At 34.0% G+C, this 17,906-nt stretch overlaps 1 protein-coding gene across 1 annotated transcript; it reads left to right on the plus strand.

Annotated features, from left to right (window-relative positions):
* Nucleotides 1-544: 544 nt before the first annotated feature.
* LOC147069775 (gephyrin-like) lies at nucleotides 545-16,025 on the plus strand. The gene is made up of 3 exons (XM_085950534.1): nucleotides 545-1,066; nucleotides 11,382-11,647; nucleotides 14,785-16,025. Exons 1-3 carry the CDS (start codon nucleotides 647-649, stop codon nucleotides 15,266-15,268), a joined length of 1,170 nt encoding a protein of 389 aa, XP_085806660.1. The 5' UTR covers nucleotides 545-646; the 3' UTR covers nucleotides 15,269-16,025.
* The last annotated feature ends 1,881 nt before the right edge of the window (nucleotides 16,026-17,906 follow it).

The following is a 17,906-nucleotide window of genomic DNA, read 5'->3' on the forward strand; positions in this document are numbered from 1 at the left end:
TTAACTCAGATTAAACAGCTTATAATAATTAATTTGAGCTCTTTTTCCCATATTTTTTGTCTTTTTAGTATTCAGTCTTAGGCGTATTTATTGCTCGCCTCCGTTACCTTATCAACCCCATATAGCGTGGTTAAAGTCTGTTAATAATTGGAACCCGTTTTAATTGCAGAAAATGAAGTGCCTGGTATTGATGGTGACAGATGAAAATTTGGAAACAAATGAGGAAGTTTTGAAATCCAGCATTTATCTGAAAAGGGCATTGCAGGAGACATTTCAAGGTGCCGAGATAAACACTCAAATCATTCCCAAAGATGAAGAAAAACTTAAGAAAGCTCTTATCTTTTATACGGAAATTTTAAACCTAAATTTTATCATCACTACGGGCGGCAGTGGAGGTGTAGTAATCGATGGCGCAGCTGTCAAAGCCACAAAAGGCTTAATTCCGAATGACACTGGCAGTGTCACAATTGCTATGTGCCTGAAATGTTTGGAGGTTATTCCGTCTGATGTGCGTTGCCTATTTAACTACGGAATCCAAGATGGCACACTCATTTTCAACTTACCCTGTAGCGCTGAAGACATATCTAAAATTTACGACGCTTGCAAAGCAGTGTTACCGCAAGTATTCGAAATATTAAAAAATCCCATGAATTTTCAAGCACCGTTGGCCCCCAAAGGAAGTCAAGAAGATACTTCGGAAATAATTGTTGGGGCAGAAAGTGAGCTCCGCTCTATAGTTGACATGAGCAAGGTGGTGAAAACTTCAGTCGATGATATGCTAGAGCTTGATAAAGCTCTGTGGATGATTTTTAAATCGTCATTTGACTTCAACCGCATAATAGAATATTGTTCTTATGAAAATTTAATGGGAAAAGTTTTAGCCAATGACATATTCGTTGAAAATATTCGTCAAGTACCGACATCTAAAGTAAACGGATACGCTTTTGCTGGACAAGGATATGATGATGAAATTGAGCTAACTGTACAGAAATTGATTTCCTCGGACGGTTGCGTAAAAGTCAACATTGGTGATCCCATTCCTGCTGGCGCTAATAAGGTTGTACAGGTAAAATTGATTTTTGTCATCAATATGCAATTACAGCACAAGGTTAAACTTCCTTTCTGCAATTTATCCAATCGCAGAATGAGCTTATAACAAAGATGTCGTACGTAGAAGATTTGTTTCTTACGTTTTTATTAGCTCGTATTCTTATTTGTCCGGTGGTTCTTTGTCCGGTACAAATCTTGCAATCGATTTTTAACTAACTTCCCGACTAGCTAGACATTTGAAACTTTTAGAACATATCAGAACACAATGCCAATGTAGTTTTTTTAATACTTTTAGCCATCTTTAAGTAGAATTGAATGCATTTTCAGTTAATTCTGTTTTGTATGAAAAGTTATTTCGGAAGAAATCCGTAATCCAATCCACTATTATTGGTTGCTAGGGTCTGGGGTCCTAGCAACTAAATTATTAATATATACCTATGTGCGTTACTATGGAAATCAAAATGACATTTCAGTATTATTTCTGTCAAGTACAATTTTTTTTGATCGTTTAAGCTAGCAAGTCAAGTTTATATGATTCAACAGAAAATTTAAAAACGATGTAAGTATATGAAAAGTTCTTTTTATTTTGTAATTATTAATTGTTGAAATGAATTTCAACCTGTCATAATCCCCAGTTGCCAGGCAACAAATTAATAAGCCATGTGATTTTGACATTTAAAATATTTAAAGAGAACTAGCAGAGCTAGCTGGCATTTAGAAATCGATTCATCGAGTACCTATTGTAACATCTTCGCAATTAGATATGACACGTACTTATAGCTTTTTTTTGTAATAATTAATAACTATGTCGTTGCTTTTTCGTACAAGGTGGTACCTATATACATATTTCATTTCTCAGAAATGATTTCAAATCAAGTATTTACAGTAAAATCAAAACGATAAAGCGGTTTGTCGATGGTGAGCGTGCCGATGTGGTATAGGAAGACCCAAAACGTTCCTACAGATTTAATGTGTTTTGCTTATTAATTTATTATTAATTATTCTATTTTCTTTTATATCTTACTCTATATTTGTATCCACATTTTATTTTTGCTGATTGTTATTTAAATTTGTAATAATACGAAAATAAACATGTTAGGTATATTAAATTTCATCAACTGTATTTATTGTTGTCTTCCTATACGACATCAGCTCGCTCGCCATCGAGAAACCGACCATTCTTTCGTACACGTATTCTCGCGCACGCAATCGACAAACCGCTTCATCGTTTTGATTTTACTGTAAGTACCTACCTATGTTCAATAAAATAATGTTATATTCTTCTTCAGTCTTAGAATAGTTTTGTAAATTTGTATCATAGCTTAGTATAAAATTCAATTCAATATTTATTTCTATAAAAATATTCTAAAAAGATGCGAATAAATGACGCACTGAATATTGATGGATATATTTTTATTACAGTCAATGCACAATTTGTAGCTTTTCATTTTTTTTTCAATTTAGTCCAGTGGGTAGGTCATGGTCTTCATCCTGAAGCGGGCCCACAGGCCTGGATGTTTGGCGGACCCTCCTACCATGCACTAAGGTTAAGTGAATTGTGGCGTTCAACCCCTAATGGTATTCCGTGGAACCCGGAAAATTAAGGGTATTCGGTGTCTTGTTGAACGATTTTTTTGCATTTTAAAATAAGTCCACTTGAATTATTGTGTTGTTGGCACTCGCTATCATATTATAAGCACTGATTGCGACACCCTTTTGTGGTAGTCAAGTAACATGCGATCCTTCGGCATATTGGATAAATAGCCATTTTTATTAGTTAGGAAACACACTATAAATAATTATAATAACACATATGTCACGACGGCTTAATATGCAGAAACGCCAACTCCACTTTTTGATCAAAGTGACTTTTTCATTCCAATAGCTTCCTGTATTACTGCTCTTCGATTCTCGTCGAAATTTGTAAACAAAATATTGTAACATCCACGAAATAGGCCGCACAAAAAAGAGCTAACTCCATATTTGTATTGCGATATAAGTAAAAAGAGCCAACTCCACCGTTCTGTACTAAGAACTGTTAGTGGGTGGTGTGTTTGTGGGAGCGGCTCCATAAATCGTACAAAACTTAATAAAAATGCATTTTTTTGAGAATACAACTTAAAAATATTAAATGAAAGTTATTCCTATATATTTTAAATTACTTTGAAGTATTGTCATTTTATGACATAACATAACAGTTAGTTGGTTCCTTTACAAATAAGTGAATACGTGTATTAAATAAGGCTCTAAGTACCAAAAAGTAGTATTGCCTGTAGTTACAAAATACCGAGTCAGTGCAGTAAAATTTCATGAAGCAGACCTTTTGAAAAATGTAGTTTTACAGTGTGAATCAATCACGGCAGCTTCTTTAATTTTAGGTATTAAGAACTCGAAAGTGTCAACACACCATCGTCAGCTATTTTATATTGAATGCCATTGACCACTACAGTGCTACTTACACCATTATAAATAAAACACGCCAACGGACTTACAACGTCGACAGGTTTAATTATTTTGCTGTATTTTTTTGACTTGCTTGAGGCACTTAGACTATAGTTGAAGTTATTGGCGTTGGTATGTAGAACATTTTTCTATAAAAATGTCAGTTTTAATTTTTTTGGTACTTAGCGCCTTAATTAATACACGTATTCAAGTGATGTTAGCCGTGACACTAACACTTTGATTGGAGTTAATACATACGTACCAAAGAAAAATAGTATTATTTAGTTTAAGTTTAAATCTATTTAGTTTAACTAAATTTTACTTTAACTACTCTAACTAAGTTTTACTAAATTAAATTTAGTTAAAGTTTTAAGCTTAAATTGTAAGATATGCGACATATTTTGAAATGTTAATATTTTTAAAGTAAAATATGTAGGCAACTTTTTTGTGTTTATCTCACTTAACCCCGCCACTCCTGGCCCCCAGTCTGGAGCCCTGTCAGCCCCCCTCCTGGTGGGGACCATGAGGTAGGTACCTATGCAATACATTGTGGCCTCATATATTAAGTCAACTTGCTTTTTTTGGTACACAATTGCCCCACCCTTTTAAAATAAACATTTAATGTTAAATACTTTTGTTATTATATTAAAATAACACTTTCTTTATTAATCTTCATACACTTATCTAATACTATCATTATCCTACGGCTTTTTCCGTCGTGGCTAGTGATCGTGTGTCTTATTTGTCATTTCCGATAGGTTCAAAAAAAAATCCATCCCTTGATCGTTCTTTTTTCAAAAACATGGAATAATGACAAAATTTCCTTCCTTATTTTGAAATCTTGCAATGTACTTGATAATTTACCATTCGTTGCAAGACTATTTCTTAAACGTATATGTATTATTGGGGATTTTTTAAAACTATTTGCAGCACTGAATAAATTAATTATTTTCAACATGGCGGTCCATATTAATATTTTAAAATTAAAACGCATTTTTACTTCATAATTATGTAAGTAATATAAAAACATTTTTGACAAACTATTCTCAATCAAATTTACTGATACGCATATTTTATTTTATTTGTTTATGTTCCAGAAAGATTTTATTGCGAATTCATTCATAAAATCGTCTCAAAAAAATACCCCTATAAGCGGAGCATACATGGCTACAAATAACTGTTTCTGCTAATATTTTTCATTAATTACTTTATAAATTTTATACTTTTAATTTACCTTTAACCGAGCATAACAAACAAAAGTTGTGTTCGTCATTCTGTTAAACTTTAAATCAGAAGGAAATGATCCTATTATTGGATACCAGCGACTTCAAAATTCAAAGTCAACTTTCTTGACATTTAAATTAACACTCACTTTTTTATAGATACACTCCAAAAATGTATCCCGGTATAATGCAATACCTACATTTATAATAAGAGATAATAATATAACACGTATATTCCCGTTCAATATTGACATACTATTTTCACGTTTTACTGTTGAAGTATCAAAATGCAGACTGAGATTTCGACTACATTGAACATAGGTACCTAATAATAAACTCAACTTTGTTGATTTATGCTTTATACACGACAAAAATGTATCCCGGTCTAATAGCACCTGTACACGTGCATGGAATTACTGTCGGCAATAGTGCTTATTTCAAACTGTCATGACAATAACTGTTTGCATGTAAAAGTGCTGACTGTCTCTCCAATCTCATTCTTCAAGAGTAAGCGAGCCGCGATGTTGTCATTTTATACTATTTGACAGGACGTATTGAATATCGGTTAACTTCAAAATGAGTAGTTCTTTTTTTACCGTAGGGTTCGCCACTACCACTCTACTGCGCAGACGCAGATCAAAAATAATCTTAAGGCCCACCCACATTTAGTGCATGTCATGGTGCTTGTCGCCTGCTGTAACGGGTTACCGCTACGGGAAAAAATGGTGTAATGTCGTTGTTCTTGGTGTTTAAAATCTTATCAGACTGATGCTCCCATTCCGTGGCACATTTTGAACCGTTAAACGAACATCGTTTATCGCAAAATCTGCCGTAATCATTAAAACAAGAATGAGCGCACTTCACGTTGAACTTCGCTGCATCGGCACCTGTATGATTCAATGAACGACAATTGAACGTTTTTATTATACAGGCGGACCTCGACTTACGAACGTTCGACTTTCGCACAATTCGCTATTTCGCACATTTCAAAAAAAATCGTTTTTTAAAACGTCGCGCTAGCCGTGGGGTTAAGATATCCCCTTCTCGCTTGCTCACAAGCAAGTGCATTTCTTGCGTCACTTGCATCCTGCTCGCACCCGTCACTTTGCTTGTGAGCTAGCTAGGATAGGTTTAGTCTTGCGCAGGAGCGCGTGCGGGCGTGTCATGTTGTGCGTTTTGCTAATTTTCTTCATTTGAAATATTTCACCCTAAAAATTTATAAACATGAGTGAGAAACGGATAAAACTGCAGTGTTGATACGAACAAGAAGAAATCAAGGACTTATAAACTTCACATGACGTTCTGATTGCGGTGAATCTTTTGCTTCAATCGGATGTTCGTATGATACAAACAGGTCTACTATGATATGTTCAATTTTGAAAAATAAAAATAAACTTAAGGAATACGTTCAAAATTGTGGAAATTTATTATCTTTAAAGGTTGTTTCCAAAAGACACGGCATAGTTATGGATGAAATGGAAAAATATTTGTCATCATGGATCGACGACCAACATCAAAAAGATATCCCTCTGAATATTTAAATTATTCAAGCGAAGGCTCTTAGTTTGTACAAAGATTGGAAAGCTAGAAAAAGAAGATTCTAACACGATTTTTCAAGCAAGTAACGGTTGGTTTATATTAAATTCACTGGAGAATCGGCTGATGCGGATAAAGATGCTGCAAAAGAATTTATTTCCTCATTATCCAAAATTATTGAAGATAGAGAATATTCCTCTAGCCAAATATGTAATGTAGATGACACAGGTTTATTTTGGAAAAAAAATGCCTAGTCGTACATTCTTATCTAAGGAAGAATCAGTTGCCCCTGGGCATAAACCTTCTAAAAACCGATTGACATTGCTTCTTGGTGGAAACTTGGCTGGTGATTTAAAATTGATGCCAATGTTAATTTATCAACCAGAAAATCCCAGAGCATTGAAAGGGAAGGATAAAAAATTGCTTCCAGTAATCAAATAAAAAAGCCTTGGTTTACTGCGTTAATATTAAAAGATTGGTTCACTTTACATTTCGTGTCAGCAGTTAAGCAATATTGTAAAGTTAATGATTTACCATTTAAAATATTTTATTGAAAATAATAAGAAGAAGAAGAAACACCCGCATACCCCACTTAAACATGTCTCTTAAACATCTTATATTTACTTGATAAATAAATATTTCAAAATACACACAATTTAATTTTTTTTTTACTTCCCTCTACTTTCGAACATTCAACATTCGCACACCTTTTCAGGAACCAATTATGTGCGAAAGTCGAGGTCCTCCTGTATTCCACATGCCAGCACTTTCGTCTGTCACGTCGAACTGTCAAACTGACGTTCTTTTTTGTTTTTAGCAGTAAAGTTGGCACTATGTATTTTCTATGAGAATGTTGTCTATTATCTAGTGTCTGCAGGCTGTGTTCTATTATCTATGAATGTCATGCCGCATGTATTTTAACGTACGCACACGTAGAAACTGTTAAAATTAATTGAAATTAGCATGAATAATTAATAATAATTCAAATAATTACTAATACATTATAGTAGGCACTCTTCATCAGTATCATTATTCAGTGAATTTACGAGATGGTGCACGTTCAAAATATTCTGCAAAATGACGAAAGCATAGACATTTTTATCGCCGTGAGTTCCCGTGATAGTCCGCGACATGCACCTCAATGTGGGTGGGCCTTTACTGTCGCATTGGAAATTCAGAACCTTCCAAGCTTGTTTGATTTATGCACGCAATCTTGCCAACTACAGGATAATACATGTTTCCCCATACATTTTCTTACTGTGCACAGTAGAGGTGAGTTGTAAATACTGTCACCAGTTTGTGTAATCAAGTTTCGGATGAAACTACCCATACTAAGTATTTGTGGCCTAATAAACTTATTCCAAAAAACTTGTGATGATATCATCGCGAGTCGCTGTTCTGTGCACTCGCCAGTTGGTAGACTTTCAACACTATTGACATTAAATGCGCGCGAACGAAATACCACTTGAATATAGGTATATTTTGATTAATATAAATTTTTTGTCGCAGTACAGTGGTGAGATGACGCACAGGCTTAGGCTTGTTATATTATGACCGCTCAAAACATGTTTAAAATTTAAAAAAAAATCACTGTTATTCATTTCTGTTAACAATAATATTGTAACTTAACAGAAAAACAACTCATAAATTTAAAATTTTATAATTAATGGGATATTTCGAAAAGCGGAGCTCAGCGTATTTTTAGCGATTATATTGAAGCCGATACATAGTCTGAGTTCCCTGAGTCGATACCTACGTATTTAAAAATACTAATAATATGGAGTTGGTTTTAGTTTCAGTTGAGTATGAAACTTTGGTGGCCGCGCGGCATAAGCGTTGGACTACAAAGCCGTGGGTCCCGGGTTCGAATCCTGGGTCTGGCAAGTACAAAAAAAATTGTTTTTCAATTTGTGTGTGTCAGGGTATGGACCTAATAGGTTGAGCAAGTGGCTGACATCCATTTCTCGTGAAAAACAAAATCTGTCAATACAAACCTCCACTCTGTGGAGGCCCATATGATCCTATCAGGATCGGACATGGTCGAAAAAAAAAATGAAACTTTTGTCGCATACGCACGCCAAACGATCTATATAGTATTCCAAATACTAGTAAGTATTTTGGAACAAGTTTATATACTAAGTATTTTTTTATACTGGTAGTAAGTATACTTAGTCTTCAAAATCGACCAGTTTTCCCATCTCTAGTGCACAGTATATCCATGCACGTGTAAACGGGGTATAATAATAAAATTGAGCACATTAAAATCGAATAAACAATACCATTTATACGAATTCCCGTTCTAATTCATTTTTTCACATTTTATTATCCTGAATATCCGCATGCCAAAGGGAGGAGTCCAATCTCTTTGTACCTAGTGCATTTTTTTGTATAGCTGTTTTAAGGTTTTTTTAATCAATGACAATTATTTAAATATAATTAGCTAATATAACCCAAAAATATTTAAAATCCACTCAACAATTGGTGGTATAATACACATAGTTAAGCCATTATCATCATTAGCCTGTATTCATTTACTCTTCCCGGTCCTATGTATTGTTATACTTACAGTCGTACTCGGTTATTACGATCACGGACATAATGAGATCTCGGATGCAATGAGGAAACATTCGTTGACATTATTTTTAGTTTATGATTTTCTTTCATACATTTATTCACTTTTATAACGAGCTTCTTATCGGATATACCGAGCAAAATATCGTCAAAATTTTTCTTAAAACTGTTAATGTGTCAATCGTTTTCCAACCCTAAGGAATAAAATCCGACTGAAAACCGATGCCGCCGGGATCGTTTTACATTTATGACACTAGGTTGTGTCCAAGTCCCTAATTGTGTTTTGTTTGAATTGCGACTTTTTGCGTTATGTCACCGCTCATTTAAAAATACCTATTCTCTGATATAATGAGTAACGCTTATAACGAGCAAATTCAGTCGGTCCCATCTTCCTCGTAATAAACAAGTTGGACTGTATTTTATAGAATTGATGATATTATTTTTTTATTTAAGTATATCATCAACCTGGATCAATTCACAATCTGAATCTACTCCTCTTGGTCATATGGATTGCTATATTTATCAAAACTGTAGTGTAGTGTAACGTCAGTGTAAAATAGTATGTAGTGAAATGGTAGTATAGTTAATAATAGAAGAAAAACAGTCACAAATACCCAGGCTTTAAAAAAATCAAATAAATACATTGTGAACCCACCGGGAATCAAACCCAGAGCCTCTGGTTGAAATGCACGCGCCTCACGCATTGGACTATGAGTGCCGCTAGTGAAGGTATTTCTAATCTTGATTTTCCTGTAATGAATAATTTTGTAACGAAACTTCTCAAAGTAAGTAAGTGGAAAGTAAGAAAAAACGCTTCGTTCAAGCTTGCAGTGACTGAGTGCACCCTAGTTGGGAAAATTATAAGATTGACATATTGTTAATTTAGGCGCAATGCACACTGACATTCGACTCGACCAACAATCCCGACAAAGTGGCGGTCTCACATACACATCGCTGCTTCATCCATAGAGAAAAAAAATTCAAGCCAGATAAACATTATTGTACGAGGGTGGGTCAATAATTCCTTAGAAAAAAGCATGAAAACAGTTTTTATTTTTGTATTTTTTTTTATTTCTCAACATAATCTCCTTGGAGCTCAATACACTTGGTTAGACGTTTCTCAATTTTTTTTAAACCGTCAGAAAAATAAGTTTTCGGAAGGTCTTCAAAATAAGCATTTGTCCGATCGATGACTTCTTCATTTGAAAAAAAACGTTGTCCACTTAGCCATTTTTTTTAAGTTTGGGAAAAGGAAAAAGTCACTGGGGGCTAAATCTGGCGAATACGGTGGGTGGTCGACCAATTCGAACTTCAATTCTTCAATTTTAGCCATTGATCGTAAACATGTGTGAACACGGGCATTGTCCTGATGAAAGAGGATTTTTTTCCTGTTTAAATGAGGCCGTTTTTCTTCAATTTTGTTTTTTAGCTGGTCCAATAAAGATGCATAATAATCCCCTGTTATTGTTTTTCCTTTTTCCAAATAGTCAACGAAAATAATTTCACGTGCATCCCAAAATACAGTAGCCATAACCTTACCAGCTGATTTTACGGTTTTCGCCTTCTTTGGACATGGTTTGCCTTCGCAATCCACTGCTTTGACTGTTCTTTCGTCTCGGGAGTATAGTGGTGTATCCATGTTTCATCTACAGTCACAAAGCGACGAAAAAATTCATCCGGATTGCGTTGCATGAGCGACAACAGGGCTTTAGAGGCCACCACCCTATTGCGTTTATTGTCGACTGTGAGCAAACGCGGCACCCATCTTGCAGAAATATTTTTCATGCCCAATTTGTCATGTAAAATAGAAATGACGCTACCTTTTGAGATCCCTGTAACCTCAATTATCTCACTCAACTTTAATCTTCGGTCACTTAACACCATATCGTGGATTTTATTGATCATTTCTGGTGTAGTCACCTCTACAGGACGTCCTGAGCGTGGTTCATCCTTTGTTGATGTACGACCACGTTTAAATTCATTTAACCAGTTATAAATAGTTGCAAGTGAAGGAGCAGATATGCCGTGAACTAAATCCAACTCATTTTTTATTTCCTTTGCTGTTAACCCTTTTATATTAAAATGTTTAATAACAGCTCTAAACTCAATTTTCTCCATTTTCCATTTTTCCATTTTCCACAAGCAATTTTTTTTTTTAAATGTACGAGAAACACACAACAACCCGACCAATCTGATTGAAACTTCGCAGCATACTGAATCGGTAGTGCCGCTGCATGAAAACAAACCGCTTACAGTACTAGTCGCGCCACCTGTCGGCTTTTCTAAGGACTTATTGACCCACCCTCGTACATCAGACAAAGAAACAGTGATTTTATATTGGTGCTCAGTAAAATATGAGATATGTGGAAATATTGAGGGCAGTTGTGTCGAGTTTGTATTTGCGACTCACCTCAGTAGACATGATGTCCTTTTTTCAGCTTACTTATATACATAAATCATAGGCTCCATCTTTACATAAGATTTTTTCAACATCTTTGATCAACCCCCAAATTTTTATATTTTGTAAGTAAATCAAATATATATTTTTTTCTTTTACAGGTAGATGATGTTTCAATGGAAGAGGATAAAATATATTTTTATGAGGCAGATGTAAAACAAAACATATGCCCTGCTGAAAACAAGCTGTCAAATGAAATTATTATATCCAAATGTAGACTGGTTGGTCCCCTTGAGAAAGGCTTACTTGGCAACCTTAACAAAAAAGTTTTTCCTGTCTATTCAAAGCCAAAAGTAATTTTTATTTCAATTGAAGAAAATTCTTTGAATTCTGTTTCATACAAGACAATGATGGAATGTTTACTAAGGTATGTATGTTAAATTAGTGTTAGGTAAACTGTATGATCACAGGGTTACTGGGAAATATTGGTACACATTTTAGATAAGTGAATACGTGTATTAATTAAGTACCAAAAAATTGAAAAGTGACATTTTTATAGAAAAATTTTCTACCTACCAACGCCAATAACCTCAACAATGGTCTAAGTGCCTCAAGCAAGTCAAAAAAATACAGTAAAATATTTAAATCTGGCGACGTAAGTCCGTTGGCGTGTTTTAAGTTTAAGTTTAAGTACTATTGCAGCAGCCAACGGTAATATATATAAAATGGCTGACGATTGTGTGTTGACACTCGCGAGTTCTGTTAAAAAAAAATCGTCAGAAAGGTGAAGGAAGTGTCCAAAATATAAAAAAAAACTAAAAACCAGTGACCAGAAAGTGATTCCCGCCAAAAAACTTTCAAATTCTGAGGTAAATACATTTTATAATTATTGTTTCAACACAATCCGCCAATTTGAGAAGAAATCGCTAGTGATGTTCAATGCGTATCGTTATAATATTAATATTAAGCCATACTTTAAATACTAAAATATTAAAACTATGTATTAGTCAAACATCCGTACGAGAAAAAATAGAAAACTTGAAACTTAATTTTAATAATAAATATGACAACATAACATTTTTCTTAAATTGTAGGTTTATCTTTGACTTAAAATAAAAAAAAAACCTTTTAATGTTTTCAGATAAGTACATAATTATTAATTATACAGTTGAAATTGTAAGTTATCAAAAAATATTTCAAATTGCAAGATTCCTATTTCTCCGCTGGTAGAAAGGCTGAGTAAAGACATCACCTTGACAGTGTAAATGGTAAAATACTAAGAGGTAATAAAATATAATAATGCCACTCGTTGGTATTGACAATCTGCTTAACTGAAAGATTACAAACCTCAGTGGTGAAACAATAACTGAAATAGATATAAACCATTCGCTAATGAATTATTGAGTTAAATATTATATAGAACAATGATAAATAGATCCTTGTGAATGTTTTCGTGTAGGTATCGAAAAGGTTTATCCTTCACTCCTAGATGGTGCTGTAAGGTTTTGAAAACTGCTTTATCCAAGAACAACAAACAAAGATGGCGGATGTTGGTGGTGTGAGCTTGTCGTCTAGTGGCATAAATCAATTATTAAATAAAGGCAGAAAAAGGAAGATGATCATCGAAAATTGGAGTGTTGTCAAAAGGAAAAAAAAAATAATAGATACTGGGAAAATATATATTTCCAAAAGGGGAGCTCAGTTCCAAGGAAACAAGAGCCAAATGAAATGAGTAGAACAATGATAAATGTATTTTCACAAAATTGTTTGATTACACATTTTTCTTCATTCCTCAAATTCATTGAAATGTGCCCCTTATCGTTGTTCGGGCGTGCCTTTAATTAGGTATAAAGTAGTAAACTAAGTCGATACTTAAAACACATTTACTTATCGATTTTTTTAAACGGTAAAGCTGAATTTCTTAATCACATTCAACTCTAAAGTCAGATTACTCAAATCTTAGCTCCTTTAATCCTCGACTTTACAATTATTGGTATGTACTATTACCAAACGAAGCCCCTAGCACGAGAACGTTTCAAATTCCAAATCAGTAATCTAACCACAAATTTAAGGACAACGTTAAATGATCAGCCCTGCAAAAGTTTGCAACCCCCCGATAAATATTTTAAAATAAAATATACTCCGCAAACGAAATGCGCTCTCTCAGTGTGTCTTCGAACTCAGAAACAACTACCTGATCCCCCTTTTCTTGGAAAGGATATCCAGCCTTGAAGACCCTGCGCCAAAAATTACCGTAATATTTTCGAAAGTTTGTCAAGTGACTTCCTCTTACCCCGCACCCCGAGGTGCAAAGATCCCCTTTGAAAAATAGTTTGTGAGACAGTTGCGGAGACCCCTCTGCCGCGAGCGCGATGCTTTGGACAATGTCCCTTCAAAATGCCAACTTCCCGCGTTTACTCCCCTACAAAGTGAAAAAAATAAAATCTGCTTAATAAACGACATACATTGTTGTGTGATACTCGCTACGCAAGATCAAAATAACTGTGACGTGAAACTTAATACAAAGTGAATAGTACCGTTAGATATCTAAAGTTAATCTACCCCCAAATGCCAGTGTCGTGTAAAAGCGAAAATCCCCGTGAAGTTGTTTTAAAATAATGTAATAAAATCAATGCTCGCCCAATTATAATGACAATGTTTGTATAACCGTAAATAAACCTAGCTCTGCGCGGCGCTTTCAAATAGAAAATCTGTGTTATCAATATATCTATTTGTGCCCGTTATGTCTCTCACTCCCCAAACATAAAAAAATGTCCGAATGAAGGACTCCACACACACACGTGAGTTCTAAAAGGTATTAGTACCTATTTATTAACTGAATCAAACTACATTATAATTGGTTTTTAGAATAAAGTATTGTAAATGAGGTATTCTCAGAAACAGACTTGTTTCATCCCTTAAATAATTAAAACCATCACATAACTTAAAAATAAGAAAGAAGACCCATAACAATTATATTTCAATTGTATGTGTAAATGTACACAATTTGAAAACATCAGAATCATACATATTAGAAAAATATTGGTATGGAGCGGGACTCAAACTCGCACCCATTGAATTCTGAATAACGTGCTTTACCAAATAGCCATCCATCTTCAATAACGAATGCTATAATGTCGTGGGTTCACATGTTGTATTTCAATATGTGTATGGACCCAAAGCATGGACATAATTTAATAGGTTGCGCAAGTGGGCAACATCCATTTATCATAAAAACAGAAATCTGTTGCTACAACCTTCACTTTGTTAAGGCCTATATGATATTCTTAGAATTTAATATGATAAAATATATTGTGTTAATAGAAGTATTTTTTCAATTTACTCATTAATGAAAATACTTTTAATGTTTCAATTCGACAATACATTTCTATTTTAAAACTGGTTGGATGAACATTTAAGAAATGATTAAAAAAGCCAAACAGAAATTATTATTTACTGAAACATATTACCTAATTTTCTTTTTGGCTTAAATTATTTGATCTGTTCTTTTTAATTTTAGTTTCAGTTCCGCCACAGTAGTCTAAAAGAATGATTTTTTTTTAGTGAACAGAACATAGTCTGCAACCGACTTGCCAGTGTAGATCCAGACCCTCATCGGATCAAAGCCACTTTGGAGAAAGCCTTCGAAACCAGCGACATAATAATTATGACAGTGGAACAAACATGTGAGACAAACAAACATGCCCTCAGATATGTGTTGATGGAGGATTTCGAAGCGTCAGTTCATTTTATTCGATTGAGCAAGAACCCTGGCGGGGTAACCATCTTCGCAACATGTGTAGTTGATCGAAGAACCAGGTTCGTCTTTGGTCTTCCTGGACACATGGTTAACGGATGGGTAGCTTATCAACTGATCATTCTGCCGTCGTTGGGCTACCTCATGGGCATCAGAGATGACAAATGGAATAAAGAATTGGCCCTTTTGGACAAAAGTAAGCAGACCACTATAACTGGGGTGATTGAACAAGCAATGATGCTTGCACCCAGTGCTAATGAAGTAAAAAAATGTATGAAGTTTTTAGAATAAGAATTTTATCTTGAAGTGTGGCGGTTTGGACAACTAAAATCTATTTTTGTACATCACCATTCGTATCCCTCACTGTGAAATGACTTCGTTTCTTATCAGTGCTTGCTGTTAGTCATCTAAATGTGATAGTTTGGGACGTTTAAATCATTGGTAATTGTGCCGCAGATGTTGTCATGAGCTTTTATATATATATTTTTTTTTTACAAAAACAGTTTATTCCATGTAGACAATTATAATAAATACCTTTTTTTGTCGGCGCACACGCTTTTCGATTCAATAATTTGTTAATTGAAATCTTGAAGTTTTCATACATTTTGATGCATCATTATCACAAAGTAAGATTATATTAGGTAATATTAGGTTGGGGTAGGTTAGATTAGGTTAGGTTAGGTTTGGTTTGGTCTAAAAAGAAAGTTAGAAAATCTCATGATGTCGTATGCGGCACATTTACGAAATCATTTTACAGCAAAGAAAGAAGAATAAAAGAAAATAAGGTTACTCAGCAAATAAATAAGGATGACCGAAAAGTTGCCGCGATGACACATACAAACCATTTGACATTTTAGTTTTACAATATTATAATATCTAAAGGTATATTGAGAAAAAATAAATTGTCATTGGTCATATTTTATTTGGAAATTTGGTAAATGTGCCGCAGATGCCGTCATGAGCTTATATAACTTTCTTTTTAGACCAAACCAAACCTAACCTAACCTACCCCAACGTAATATTACCTAATATAATCTTAGTTTGTGATAATGATGCATCAGAATGTATGAAAATTACAAATTTAAATTAACAATTATTGGATCGAAAAGCCTATGCGCCGACAGAAAATGGTATTTATTATAATTATCTACATAAAATAAACAGTTTTCGTAAAAAAAAAAAATGATAAAAGCTCGTCACGGCATCTGCGGCACAATTACCAGAAATTTCTATTCACGATAGTGAGTCCAAATAAAACCAAATTATTTAGGTGATAGTTCAAAGAAAACTCACAGTGTTTGTTGGAACAAAATTTTCTAATCCTGGCAATATACTCACAATTCTATTATACGTACCACCGCTGCGCCGCCTTTTGAGTTAAAGTTGTCGCATTCTAGTAAAGTTTAAAGTATTTAGTTTGTCATTTGGATCAAAATAAATGTCCCAAATAGATTTCAGACTCACCCATTTATGCCAATGACAGAGTCTACGATTATAAATAAGTTATACAAGTATTATTCATCCATAATTTCCATAATTTATGCATAAATTTTTCTTTGAGAAGAGCTAAAACCAACGAAAGACGATCTAGCGATCTATCAGTTTTTATTTATGGAATAAACATGAAGTTTGGATAAATGAGGTTCTGCTGTACCTATTATTATATTATATATTACATGGATGACTACTGTCACAGGAATATTGTAATATATAAGTGATCTCTCCCTATAAAGTTGTGATTATATTGAGATGCACGCCGCGTACTGTCATGCTATCACGGCGATAAATTTAGTCTATGGTTTCATCATTTTGCAGAATATTTTGACCGATCACCATCTCTGTAAATTCAATGATGGAGAGTGCCAACTCTAACCTATTAATATTATGAATTATTCATACTAATTTTCTACGTATGCGTATGTTAATATTACTTGCGATATTACATCCATAAATAATATTTTGAACCGAACCCAAATTGCAGGCAATAGATAATAGACCATTCTCATAGAAAATACATAGTGCCAACCGCTAAAAACAATTTTGACATGAGCCGTAAATGTGTAGGCATGTAGAAAATGATAAAAACGTTCATTGAGTCATGCGGTTGTCGATGCAGTGCGGTACGCGTGAGGTGACCTCATTCTTGTTTAGGTGATTTCGGCAGATTTTGCTAACTGACAATGTTCGTTTAAAGGTTCAAAATGTGCTACGGGATGGGACCGTCAGTCTGATAACATTTTAAACACAAAGAAAAACGACATCACACACTTTTTTACTGTGACGTCACGTGATAGTACGCGGCATGCGTCATAATATATTTCGCACATAAGGTATCTTTTGTTTTTTTAAGATTGTCTAAATAATTATTATGTGTTTGACTGGTTTTCAGTTCAATATATTTTTTAATGTTATTAAAATAAAATTATAAATAATAAGATTTTCTATTTTAATTAATTTGCATTCCATTGTATCAATATGGCAGACGGAATACATCTGATGTCTCATTAATAATTATTGTGTTTTAAATGTCAAAATAAACCAATTTATATCATTTTACAGTTATTTTATTTAATTTTGAAAGATACAACGTTGTGAAATGTCGAACAATGAATTTGTTGTTTTTAGGAAATCAATCTGTTATAATAATATACAATAGTTTTTACTATGGTGCTTTTGAAAAATGCAATATTTGCAGATAAATATTATCAGCCTCTAAGCCAATGATACTCAACCTTTTTTTTCTTCGGGCCAAATACATATATTTGTAAAGTAACGCGGGCCGCATCACTACTGGTGTGACGAAAAAAGTCATCCCCCCTTTTTTACAAAACATTTTTGAGATTTTAAAAATTATGCGTGTTTTTTAAATTAATCATGTGCAATAGCAAGACTCTTATACCAGATCTGACGTGGACCATAATGACAATTT

Source organism: Rhyacophila brunnea, unplaced genomic scaffold, assembly GCF_057557595.1.
Source record: "Rhyacophila brunnea isolate RB1 unplaced genomic scaffold, BYU_Rbru_1.0 scaffold_23, whole genome shotgun sequence".
Lineage (NCBI taxonomy): Eukaryota > Metazoa > Arthropoda > Insecta > Trichoptera > Rhyacophilidae > Rhyacophila > Rhyacophila brunnea.

What these genes read in the sequence shown, in the direction of transcription:
- LOC147069775 (XM_085950534.1), top strand. Translation starts at nt 647, where the DNA reads ATGAATTTTCAAGCACCGTTGGCCCCCAAAGGAAGTCAAGAAGATACT. An exon ending in GCGCTAATAAGGTTGTACAG is followed by an intron (nt 1,067 to 11,381) that starts GTAAAATTGATT and finishes TTTCTTTTACAG; the next exon opens with GTAGATGATGTTTCAATGGA. An exon ending in ATGATGGAATGTTTACTAAG is followed by an intron (nt 11,648 to 14,784) that starts GTATGTATGTTA and finishes ATTTTTTTTTAG; the next exon opens with TGAACAGAACATAGTCTGCA.